The sequence below is a fragment of the Varanus komodoensis genome, unplaced genomic scaffold, assembly GCF_004798865.1.
Source record: "Varanus komodoensis strain SLA01 unplaced genomic scaffold, ASM479886v1 scaffold2, whole genome shotgun sequence".
In the NCBI taxonomy this organism is placed as follows: Eukaryota; Metazoa; Chordata; class Lepidosauria; order Squamata; family Varanidae; genus Varanus; species Varanus komodoensis.
Genome location: NW_025335568.1, coordinates 2961225 through 2973959, shown reverse-complemented (window position 1 = coordinate 2973959; position 12735 = coordinate 2961225). Strand labels below are relative to the sequence as shown.

Genomic DNA, 12735 nt, shown 5'->3' with positions numbered 1-12735 from the left:
AGAAGCACTGGAGAAGCAAGGGAAGGAACTGATACAATCCACACCCGAAAGTTGGCAAGGCTCCGTTCTGGTTTTCTTCCCCTTTCAAGCTATTAAGGGTGCAATCCTATACATGTTTAGATGAAAGGAAGTCCTACAACTTCAACCCACACTGGAGAACTTCCTTCTGTCTAAGCTTTCCTAAAGCTCTCTAGACCAAGCTTATTATATTTCTAGCCTAAAATGCATGGGGTTAAGTTTTATGAACTGCTGGGTGCTGAAAAGAAACTCCCTGTACACCCAAGAGCTAGCTCAAGGCATGGAGAATGGGATGCAACGTCATACCAGGAGAGAGCATGCATGTCCTAAGAGGAACAAAAGCCAGGTGGAAAGCAAGTTCAACTCACCGCAGGGAAACCTCCACCCACACCAGTCTCGTAAGAGCTATCTTTCTAGCACCCAAAGGTTTTTCACGGTTGACCACAGAATATTCACCAAGGCTGTGACGTCGCCACTGCACTGTTAAATCGATTCTGGCAGCGCATGTGGCTTTCCGAAGGAACCTGCGTGCTGCTCTGGTTATGGGAAACCGCGTTTGGCTTTCCAGGCCGAAATGGTTGGTCAACAGTTCTTCTGTAGAGCTTTTCTTACGGCTGGGAACTCCAGCGTGGCATCCGTGGTTCTTTCTCCTTGGAAAGGGGGCATCCCAGGTGGCATGGCAGATGGGCCACCAGCACAAACTCTCCGAACAGCAGGTCTAAACATATCACGGGAAGCTCTAAATTGCCGGCAGTTCTGAGTGGCCATGGAGGGTTGGCTCAGCGGTTCAGAGCAAACGTCTCTGACCACTAGCCGAGTCGTTCCACGAATGCAGCCACTGAAGTGAGTTAGAGAGGATTACCTAACTCTAGAAAGGATTTCTGCAGCGTGTGGGTGCGCTGTGTGCATGTGCGTCAAGCCCCAGGCACGGTGGGCATACCAGCAGTCCCCATGAAGGTCCCGACTCATGCAAGCCCGGACGGCACGGGCTCAACACTCCGGGGCAGCCAGCTCACAGGGCTGACCCCCAGGAGAGCTGTCCGTGCTCTCTGACAGAGGAGAGTCCTCTGCCTTGGAGAGCTGGCAGAAGACGGCCCTCTGTCTAAAGGCGGCCTCATTTGGGTGGGCAGTCCAGTCCGAGCCAGTCCAGCAAGGAGTCCCACTGCTAGGCTGCTAGGCTTCGAGGTCGTCCATCTGGCCCGAGAAGCCGAGGCCGCAGGTCAGCCGGGCGTCCGCACCATGGCAAGAGAGGCTGTGCTTCTACTTGGCATTACAGTATCTCTGGCTGCCCTCGCCCTGCAGCTGGTCTGGGGCCACCACGAGGCAGGGTGAACAGGCCGCCTCGGTTGGCAGATGCTGGAGGCGGGGGCACGGTACGGAGGACAGGCTGTGTGCCATGCAGGGAGCTCCCAAGCAAGCCTGCCACCTTTGGACGGAGCAGAGCCCAGGAGCCCTCCCCGAGCCGAAGGACGGCTGGGCAAGGGAAACCTCTCCTTCCGATCTAGAGCAAGCGCCATCTCTTGGTTACCTGAAGGAGTGCTTACTTCCATATATGCCCAGCCGCCCCCTGAGATCAGCGGGAGAGGCCCTCCTCCGGGAGCCCTCCGTGAAGGACATTAGGAGGGTGGCTACTCGGAGGAGGGCTTTTTCAGCGGTGGCACCTAAGTTATGGAATGCGCTCCCCAGAGAGGTCCGCCTGGCGCCGTCGTTATTTGTTTTTCAGCGCCAGGCGAAGACCTTTTTATTTAAGTGGCATTTTAACTGTTAGTAATTCTAGATTTTATCTGGCCAGGGCGGCTTATTTTATTCTAATGTAGTTTATTTTCATGTATTCTAATGTTATTTATATGGACCTAATTTATTGTTGTAAGCCGCCCCGAGGCTTCGGCGAATGGGGCGGCATAAAAATGTTTTAATAAAATAAATAAATAAATAAAAATCTCGGGCGGCGACGCACCTTGGGCCGCCCCTTTGCTGCGCACGCACAGCGGCCTCCAGGCCTTGCACGCAAGCCCCCTCTTCGCATGACCCACGTCCTCTGCGTTGGGGCGACCCACAGATCAGGGATGAAGTCAGTGGGCAGAGGGGCTGCTACGGGGGACCTGCCTCCCACCACCTGCCCGTACCTTCTCTGCCCGTAACTCTCCTTCTGGCCTGATGGGTTAAGGGAAGTGCTGGCAGGAAACCCACACTTTTTGGGTGAAAAACCGGTGAGGAAATTTGAACGGGGCTCTAAAACAGACCCCAAATTAACAAGTCCTGCCCACAGCTTCCTTCCTCTGCCAGCTCGTCAGCGCTTCCCTTCACAGCCTCCCTATATGGGCAGGTAAAAGGCAGCAGGGCCCAGGGTGAGGGGGTGTCCGCTTTGGGAAATACTGTGCAACAATGAGAGGAAGGGCATGAACGTGGGGCTCCCCCCACCACAGACCTCGCAAGCTGCTGGCCCTCACCAGGATGCTTGCTGCCGTGGAAACTCACAGCCACAGCTGACCGGTGAGGGTGGCTGCCAGGCCTGGGTCTCGCAACCCAAGGGCCCGGCCCGACAAGGGGAAGGGAGCCGTGGAGGGGGGCAGCATCGCAGGAGGCCTGCAGCCGCAAGACTCCCCCCAGCAGCTGGCGGAGGGGCCACCTCATGCCGCCCCACTTTGGCTCAGGGGCCGAGCTGCAGCCGCGTCCCATTCCGGGGAGCCGTCTCCAGGCCGGCACCTTCCGAACGGGACCACGATGGGCACAGTCCTTCTCCAGGTGGGCACGGCTGTCCGGCAGCCCCACGCTTCCGCCGTGCTGGCCTGGATGCCGTGCCCGGGCTGGGTGCTTTCAAAGGAGCCCCTCCAGGCTCCTTCGGGGACAAGCGGCGCGAGGACAGACATGATCCCCCATGGGTCAGCCACCCCACACGCCCCCGCTGCCCCGGAATCACCAGCTTCCTGGCTCGGCCGCCGGTTCTCATTCCTGGAAGGATTTGGCTGCCCTCCTGGGCCATTCCCCGGGGAGGCTGCGGGCGGCGGGGCAGTGGGGCTGTAGTAAAGCCCGCTCACTGCCCCAAATTACACCCCCTCCACGCCTTCTCTAGGAATGTGCGGTGCGGGGCACGAGGGACAGGCTAAAATAAACCCGGGAGCTGCCTGCATTCCCCTCTCACCACCCCTCTGGATGTTATATATAGCGTCCAGGATGGACAGCCTGCCCCGGCTTGCTCACTTCCGGCCCTTGCTGAAATGCTCAGTGAGCAGAGCCAGCTAGCCCAGGAAAGCCCAGCTGAGCAGGGTGGCAGTTTTTCCTTCCTCCCGCCTCCCTCCCGCATTCATACGCACATGACACATTTTCTCCCAGGCTAAAACTCTCCCATGCCAAAAATTAAAATGTTATTACAGAGAGGATGTCGGTAGCGGAAGTGGGGTTCAGAAAGGGCTGGACAAGTTCCTGAAGAAAGTCTATCAGCAGTAGTGGTTGCTGAATGGAGCCTCCATTTTCCGCAGCAACCTATCTGAATGCCAGATGCTCACGGGTGGAGACCCTGGAGAGCAGCAGGTATGAAGCCTGCTCGCCGGACAGTGGCCGTTTGGCCCTTGCGACTCCCCCGTGCAGCCCCCACCCCTACTCAGTCCTTGGCAGCTCCTGCCAGGAAGCGAAGGCTGCCGGCGCAAGACTGTCCCTCCCCTAGAGCCCAGAGCCCTGCTGCCGGTCAGAGCGGGCAATGCTGGGCCGCACGACCTGGGATCACGCAGCTGCCAGTGCCCGCGGACCTGCCCAGTCTCCTCTCCAGCACCGGGCTTCCAGCTTCACCGCTGCTCACCAAAGCCCCTGCTCCGGTCCTGGCTCATTTCAAAGCGTTGCACGATGACGCTTTGCGCCACCGATGGGCTTAATTGCCTGCGACCGCCCCCCTGCTCCACAGAGCCGCTCTGCTCTCTTGCCGGTGCTCTTGGCCTAAATCAGGCGGCGTCAGTCGTCCCAAGGAGGCCGTCCCGCGAGGCCCTTGCGCAGGCCCCGGGCGCTCTGGGCCTCAGAGGCACCGTCGTAAGTGGGTCACGGCTAATGCCTTCAGCAGAGTGAGGTCTCGGCTGCCTTTGGAGGCCTCCGCCTCAGCGGCGGGTGAGCCCCGTGCAAACGAAGCCGCGAGACGAGTGAGCAGGAGGCAAGAGGGGCAGCCACAGACGCCCCAAATCCGCCCCCTCCCAGCCCCGTCCGGTGAAAGGGCCCTGCCACGCCAAGGCAGCAGCTGCTGGCTGCCAGGCCCCCAGAGCGCAGCTGCTCCCCTTCCCAAAGGCAGCCCTGGCTTGCTTGCTTGCGCAGCCAGCCGTGCGGGGCAGCGTGGGGCCGCTCTGGGGCTGTGCTTGAACGTGCACGGGGGGTGCAGCAGCGCCCGGCGGGGAAGGCCACAGGTCTGAGGTGGCTTATCCTGGGAAAAGGTCAAGGAAGGGAAGGCGGGACGGAGGCCTCGCGTGGAGAAGCCGGAGGGCGGAATTCCTCTCTCTCCCCTATGATGTGGGAGCCCAGATGGGTCGCCCCATGGAACCGAACGAAGGGACGTTCAGGGCAGTGAGCGAGGAGGGCCTCTGCACGGGGGACTGATGGACGCTGCACTAGCCGCAGACTGGAGCACTGCTAAAGGGGGGCAGTGGCTACTAGCCCGGCTGGCAACAAGCCGTCCCTGGAGGGGGATGCCCATCTCCCCATATGCACTTGTGGGTCTCCTGTGGCCATCGTCTGGCCAGTGTGAACGGACCCTCAGCTATCCAATCTGGCATGGCCCTTCTTTCTTTCTTTCGTTCTTCCTTCCTCGTTTTTATCTGATATACAGAATAAGAAAAGGGATGCAAAACCAAAAGCGTATACTCATATGCAGTAACCAGAAATGCAGAAGCTATGCTCACTAATGCACGTACGCGCACATATGTTCACAGTTAGCCGGGCTTCTGGACCGAGAGAGGTATTACTGCCACTCTATGCAACTCTGGTGTTACCACAGCTGGAGGATCGTGCCCAATTCTGGGCCCCTCATTACAAGAGGGATGTAGCCAGGTTGGAATCGGTGCAGCGAAGGGCCACTAGGATAAAGTTACTGTCGCTAAGTCTGCTCCCTCTTGCAGTGCCAGGCTGGGAGGCCCTCAGTCCAGGCATGGCGGAGGGAGATGATGCGTCTCTCCACCCCATCATAGGCGCCTCAGCCCCCTGGGGGCTCGTGTAGCCCAATTGTGGTGGCTAGAAGAGAGCTTCCAGCATGGGGGACGCAACTCAGCAATGCACTGGCTTCTTTAAACAGGAATGGGGTGTTTCGGACAGAGCGGATGGGGCATTGCTCCGCCATGTGCAGAAACGCAGCTTCTGCCGTCCCACTTCTCCAGCATCGATTAGAGGGTGGACGGGTTGTGTTTTTCCTTCTGGAACAGGCATTGTGGAGTCCAGGATGGCTTGTCGTGCTCTTGGCGGCAGCACCGACCCGACCCCGCGTGGCCGGCTGGGCAGTCATCTGCGAGGGGCAGAGTGAGGAGTCAGCGGAAGGAGGGGCTCTTCCCCAGCTCCCAGCTGCATGTTCTGCGGCCGCTTTTGAGACAGTTGAGCTCTCTTTCAATCTTCATCTCAGGGGAAATGAGAGGCAGGGAGCAGATTCAGACATCTAACGAACACATGGCCATCGGGAAGGAAAACTTCCCATGCAACACCACAGCAGCCCAGCCTCATGGGCTCTCATCTCCCCTGAGAGGCAGAGCACCTGGAAGGGGCAGGAAAGTTTCTGCTGGTTGGCTGAAGAGAGTCATATATTTGTAAGAAAGCAACCAGTGCAACGGCTCCTGGATGAATACCAGCTCTCTCAAGCGCCGTTGCTTTTCCTCCAGTCTTAGCCGCTTGCCAAAGATCCCATCTGTCGCCTACAAACAATTTGCTGCATTTCAAACGCCTGCAACCTCCTTTGAACCAACGGGACACTACCACAACCTCAAGGAGACAAACAGCGACCCGCAGCCTCAGGATCGACATCAGACATTCCTCCGACCACAAGCATTGCTCAATCCGCTGCAAAACAGATCAACAAGGCCAGCCCAAGGCCCAGGAAAAATCTGGGCCCGGCACGACTCCGGCCAAGGGATACCGTCCAGCACACACGGAAACCAGACCCTGGGGCAGTTTTGCTCCCCCTGGCCCCTCATCTATCTGGCAACCTGCTACCCACGGCACCGGGGGTTCGGCCCGGTCCCCATCCTTCAGTGGCACTTAAGCCGGCCCTTGGCAACATTTCCTACTGGCTCCAAAGGGCCAGTCCCTACACAAAGCAGTAACACACACCAATCCGAGCTCAGGACGGACATCGTTCCAGAAGCAGTGGGTGTGGTGTGGGGGCATTTCAACTTCCTAGGACAAGTGGCCCTTCTTGCAAAAATGTCTGGCAAAGAGAGAGCTCAGCGTGAGATTGCAGAAGTCCGATTCATCAGGCAATTCTGCTTCCTGGTTTGAACAAGGGCAAAGGTGGGAAGAGGGGGTTAATCCGGGCATTGGTTAAAGCTGCTTACCATTAGGAGTTAATATCTGTGTTATCAGCCACCATCAAACAACCAACTGTTAAAGCGATTATCGCCCACTGCAGTTTTTACATTTCAGTCTCCACCCCGCACATGCACACAGATCTCTCGCTCCGAGCGGAACACTGCATGCATTTGATGTTGCAAACCGTGCCTTTCAAAGTTTATTTCAGAATATATTTGTTGGAGGTTAAGGTACCACAAGATTCTTTGTCGTTGCTTAAAAACGGGGCTGAGGGGAAGTCTCTCTCCAGCCAGATTTAAACACAACCACATTCCCCACTTCACCTGCCATTCGTTCAACCCGCTGTCCTAATTCTCCCCACAGTTCTGGGTGCAAAAAGAGCCTGGAAGGGCAGATTGACTGAGTGCATTAAGGATGTAAGATTAAATCCTGCCAGCACTTTGGCTCTAGCAGGTGCCAAGGTCTAACAAACCCCACACTTCTCAAACCTCAGACATTTCAAAGCACCTTTTCCAAGCTGGCACCCTCACAATGTGTTGGGCTACAACTCCCATCATCCCCAGCTATGATCCCACAACTCCCATCATCCCCAGCTAGAGCAACACCAAACTGGAAAGACAAAGAGTTCTGAATCAAGCTGAGGTTTTATTCCAAGTGCATTTGCTTTTCACTGGGGTCCTTCCCAACTTAGCAAGGGCCAGCTTCCACCTGGACTGGGCCGCGCCCCTATTTTTGCAGGACTGCACCCCCAGACCCGGGCGAGAGCCTCCAGAGAACTAGCAGCTTTAAGCAGGTTTTGGTTTTTGACACCTTCCCACAGCAGCCCCCAGAGAAATGGCATCTCCTTAGCTGGAAATGCTGCAAGGGCCCAATTTCCACCTGAGCATTTCCATTTCGATGAGGAAATAATGAGAGGGGAAATGGTGAGAAAGCAAGGAAAAGCTGCCCCCCACCTGCGAGGGTCACTCACCTCTTCTGCCACACCAGCCGCTCGCCGGCTTCGCCCGCCCAAAATCCAGTACGGAGTGACCGACTCTCCGTGCGGCGACAGCCCTGCAAGCAGAAAGAGCCAGTGTCATAAAAGAAACACTTTCTGCCATTGTGCGGTGCTTCCGGGGGATTCGGCAGCCACCCTGCTCCATTCCTGGCATCTGGGGGAGGTGGGGGTCCCCAGCAACACCACGCAACCCCTCCTGCGTTTTCCCCCCACGATTCTCCTCTGCAGAATCATTTACACTTTTCCGGAGCCTGCGAGGTGAACAGGCAATTTGGCTCACCATAAAGGCCACCAAGAGTTGCTGGGAAGCCGAATCAAATGCAGAGATTCGGGTTTCCAGACCCAACCAAGCCCAGGTCCTCCTTTCTCCCTCAGATGTTTCTCCCCCGGCCCTGCCATGTTTCCGTGAGGAAGGTTGAGGACTCACAAACAGCAGCAGTGGGGAGGGGAGAGGAAGGGAAATGAATGGAAGAGATGCAGTGCCGAAGTGCGATCAACAGAAGCATTGATGGCACAGGACCGGCGCATTTCCTGCCAGAGTTGCAATGGCGGCGAAACACAGCTGCTCGTGAGCGCAGTGGGGGAGACAGGCCACGTCTCCAGATCGACCCAGTCGCTTCTGCGCTGTATAAAAAGCAGACAATAGCTATGCAATTTAGGCTTCTAATCTAAAAGACACAGCACATGAGGAAAAGGGGTTGCCGAGGGAGGAGGAAAAGGACAGGCTCCAGCACCAGGTTTTAAGGTTGCACTTCATATCGCTCCTCCTCGAGCCGAAGAGAGATTGTCTGCACAAACATGGCTGCAAAACGTGCAGCTGTGTCTTGAAAAGAAAATCCCAAAGAGCTCAAATGTCACAGTTTCCACCTGGCCTTCTTTAGTCATATCCCGAACAACAAAGTGATCAGAAGCCACAGAGCTAAGAAAAGCCGGAGCGTAAAGAGCCCTGAATGGAAAGGCTGTCAAAATCTGCAGACCTCGATGCAAACATTCAACCAGAGACAGGAAGGAGCAATGAAATTACACTAGACAAAGAGTCCCCAGCCAGGGAAGGTGAAAGAAAGCAGGCCTCCTCCACTGCATACTCTTCGGATCACTTGCAAAGGTTGCTCAGGAGGAGTGAGCGAGTGAGAGCTGCAAACATGCAGGTTCTTTTTCCTTTCCGAGCCCTGCTGAAATGGACAAGATCTGCAGGTGTTTTGCAGGAGGCGATGTTGGAAATGCAGGGGAGGCCACAGGGGGGTGTTTGGGGACTGCCGCCCACATGCAGAAGCTCCTCGCAAGCACTGGCCTCTTCAGCCATCGCAGGCTGACTGGCAGTGTGCTTTTTGGAAACAAGGATTTGATACGGTGTGGGGTGTGGGTGTGACGGATGCTGCAGGCGAGGGGGGAGTGAGTGCCCTGCAGCAGCGGCTCCTCTTGAGCCGATCAACAGGACTTGCAGTGGAGGGGGCCATGCAGCTCCTTCTGCTGTTCCGCAGAAGGTCTTACCCACTTAACGCACCACTTGTGTATCGGGCACAACTTGAAATCGTCCAGAAACCCCCAGGCTCCTCTTGAAGAAACCAGTAGCCATCAACCCTCTGCTTCAGGTTTACCGCTGGACACAAAGAGCACTGCCTGGACCCCATCCGAGACGCCACGCCCTGCATCTCGGGCACCTGGGCCCTGTGGCAGGCATGCGGGCAGGCTGGCAGAGTTTTGCATTCACGCCCAGAAGTGTGAAGAAGCAGGCCGATCCTTCAGCACCCTCTGCCAGCGCCTCCGCACCACCTTTCCTGAGCATCTCAGTAAATCTCACCCCAACCCTGCAAAGCATTTGGACTCGCACAACAGGGACCGAGCCGGTTCGTCATGGCGAGGGGGGGGGGGCAGAACAGACGTGCCTCGTTTGCGGCCCAAGCTCTGAATGATAAGTTAAGCACCTGAAGTCCAAACCCAACGTGGCTTTAAGACCGAGGTTAGATTGTATGCAAGGACTGTTGGCTTGCTTTCATTTTTTATGGAACAATTTTATGAAACAATTTATGTTTGTGAGCCGCCCCGAGGCTTCAGCGAATGGGGCGGCATAGAAATTTTCTAAATAAATAAATAATTTTTATCCTAGCGTAGGCAGCAAGGGACCCAATTCTGTTCAGGACTGTGCAGTGACTAGATTTAGGAGGTGCATGGGTTGCAGGGGTGGGTGGCGTTGGGGGCCAGGATCAGGGCCTCTGCACCTCATCTCAGATAGAAAGGGAAAGGAGCACAAAGCCTGCTTTTCTCCTAAAGGATGATGGGAACTGCAATCCAAAACATCTGGAGGATGCCCAGGTCTTTATTCTAGTACTAGGGAATGTACTCGATTCAGGCCGACAGTCCACGGCTTCCGTTCAAACAGATCTCGGGTTTATTGCCTTTCCTCGCCCATGGGGCACTCCAGGAATGACTGTCACTGGCGGCCACCTGGGAGACTCCTGGCCATCGGAACTGGGATGGCACAGCAGCCGTCCTGGGCACACTAACCTCCCCACAGCCCACGGGCTATGGGTGGCTTATTGCCCATGCGCCAGCCCCACTGAAGAAATGGCCAGCAGTCACCACGGCATGCAAACCTGGCCATCAGCTAACTTTTAAGAGGACAGAGGATGGGCACAAGCCACACCTACGGCCTGGAAGAGCGCAACCCCCAGCTCCCGCCCAGGTGCTCCCTCCTCATGGTGAGAAAGGTGCGCTCTGCACATGCACAGAAGTCTCTGCAAATTCCTCATGCATCTGAGGATGGGACCTGGGCTGTCAAGTAAGACATGCCTCGACTTCTGGCACACATCTGCACATGAGCAGAGGGATGGAAGGAAGCTTTCGGACAGGGACTGGCGGGCAAGAGGCGGGAAAATGCATTGTAGTGCATTTTTTAAAATTCCGCACACCTCCTAGAAAGCTTCGAATGTTGAGTGGGACAGAAATCAAACCAGACTGGAGACGGCTGCCCAGTAGAGCCAGCGGTTCTGTTTTCAGGATACGCGCAGGGAGCAGAGAGGAGGTCCGCCGCTGCCCCGGCCCACGGGGCTTAGCGGGAGGCTGGGCAGATGCTTCTGCATCCATCCCAAACCAGACCATATAGAGTCATGCTGGAGTGCGGCCAGGCCCTGGCAGCCAAGAGCCTGCGGAGTGGGAAGACAGGAATTTCCCCGGAAACAAATCCGCAGACTGCACCCTGTCGCAGGCCGAGGGGGCTCGGGCCGCTGGGCCGGATCAGACCTCGGGCGCTCTAGGACAGGGCGCCGAAGGACGGGCGGCCTCTGGGCCGGGGCTGCGCACGGCGCGCCTCCGGCCCCATGCGAAGTCGAGGGGCACCGACCCCCTTCACGCTCCCGGGCTGCAGGCACCTCCCGCCGCTCCCCGGGCTCCCCCCTCCCCAGCAGGCAGGGGCGCCCCCTGTACGCCCCCCCCAGGAGCGGCCCCCACCGAGCGGCCCACGGGCCGGGACGCACTTCCTGCTCCCGGCCCCGGGACACTCTCAAGTTTCCTCGGAGCTCCCAGACCAGGGCGCGGAGAGGCTGCGGCGCGCCGGCGCCCCTTCGCTCGCCGCCCGCCGGGCCCGGCCGCTCAGGTGAGGGACGCCCAGGTGAGCGCCTCGCAGGTGGGGCTCCAGCCAGGCGGGGCCGCGGCCGCGCCGGGCACTCGCGCAAGGCGCGCCCGTCCTCACACCGCGCGCCCTGCCTCCTCCGGGGCGCCGGGGCAAGCGCACGCCCCGCACCCGCGGGCCCGCGCATGTGGGGCCACAGGCCGCACGCCGGGGATGCCTGCACGCCCCCCCCCCCGCCAAGAGCCACGTCCAGCCTTTTTCGCATGCACAGAGGCCAGCCCGAGAGACAGCCGCTCCCCCGAGCGCCTCGCCGACTCGCCCATCACCTCGCCTCAGGGCGGCGAGCGCGGCCGCGGAAGAGCCGGCGGCGCCCCTCGCCAGGCGCCGCGCCCCCTCCGCGCCTCAGAAGCCCCGTCCCACCACACGGACGGGGCCCCACCTCGCCCGGCCCACCCTCCGCCTCCGCAGGCAGCGGCAAGGCTGCGCTCTCCCGCCGCCCGGATGCCGGGGCGACGGACGCCCGCCCCCGAAGGCATCCCCCAGACCTCCGCCAGCTTCTGCCCAGCCGCCCGGGAGAGGGGGGGGACTGCAAGGGTCCCCGCCCCCCCCCCCCCAGCAGGGATACGGGGAGGAGGCGAGGCGAGGCTCCGCCGCACCCACGGGCGACCCCCGTGCCCGGCTCACCTCGCCTTCCGGAGCTGTCCCCGTGGCTGGGGGGGAGCAGCTGCAGCAGCTGCAGCAGCAGCAGCAGCGCCGAGCAGCGGACGAGCGGGCGACGCTGCCCGGAGGAGCCCCCGCAGGCGCAGCGCCAGAGCCGGGCGCCCTGCTCCATGCCCGCGCCAAGCTCCTCCCGCGCTCGGCGCTCCTCGGCTCGCATTCCTCGCCGCGTCCCCCGTCGAGCTTCTGCCGCGACTGGGCCTCGGCCGCCCTCTGTAATGAGAAGCACATGGCCCGGAGAAGCCCACTTCGCGGAGCGTCAGACGCGGCGACCCCGCCCGCCGCGGGCTTCTCTCCACCTCTCCCCGCCCTTCCAGCAGCGCGCCCGGGGAGGACACGTGTCTCGGGCACGGCGCACGCCCCGCCGCGGGGCTGGAGCGCACGGGCGCGCTCGGCGGGCAGAGTTCAGCCCGGGGCTGGGCTGGCCCGCCCGGCCGGCCAGCCGGCCGGCGTGCCCTGCAGCCGCCGCTCTTCGGGGAGCGCCCCCCCCCCCAGAGCTCCTGCCTCTCTGTCGCAAGAGGAGCGTGCATGTGCCCAGGCCATGCGTGGGTGGCTGAAGTCCCCCATCTCGGCAGCACCGCCTTGGTTGGAGGCCACCCCAGTTTCATTCCCACCTCAAGATCACCCTGAGCATTCCGGCTTGGGGGATCATAGCAGATTCCTGTTGTTGTTGTCATTAGTCGCAAAGTCGTGTCCGACCCATCATGACCCCATGGACAACATTCCTCCAGGCCTTCCTGTCCTCCACCATCCCCCAGAGTCCACCTAAGCTCACACCACAGCATATTCCTAGAACTGTTAATTTGGGAGCCAGGAATTTTCGCCCATGTAGCTTCTGTGGAGGAGTCTTCACACTAGATTTTCTATGTATGCGCTCCTTAACATAGAGCAAAACACCTCCTCCACTATGACCTTCCCTGTCTTTCCTGGAGATGACCTCATCCCATCG

General features: G+C 59.2%; 1 protein-coding gene across 5 annotated transcripts in view; it reads right to left on the bottom strand.

The window, feature by feature from the left end:
* ADAM33 (ADAM metallopeptidase domain 33) overlaps window positions 1-11982 on the bottom strand; it is a 72469-nt gene extending 60487 nt beyond the window's left edge. For 2 of the 5 annotated variants that reach the window (XM_044428639.1, XM_044428640.1), the window contains exons 1-2: window positions 11754-11981; window positions 7475-7557 (exon numbers count right to left, since the gene is read on the bottom strand). In XM_044428639.1, the coding sequence (XP_044284574.1) occupies window positions 7475-7557; window positions 11754-11946 (276 nt within the window). In that variant the 5' untranslated portion in view covers window positions 11947-11981. Of the gene's footprint in view, window positions 1-4907; window positions 7447-7474; window positions 7558-11753 lie in introns of those variants that run through there. The other 3 variants (XM_044428641.1, XM_044428642.1, XM_044428644.1) reach the window with 3 other exon arrangements.
* Between the last annotated feature and the right edge of the window lie 753 nt (window positions 11983-12735).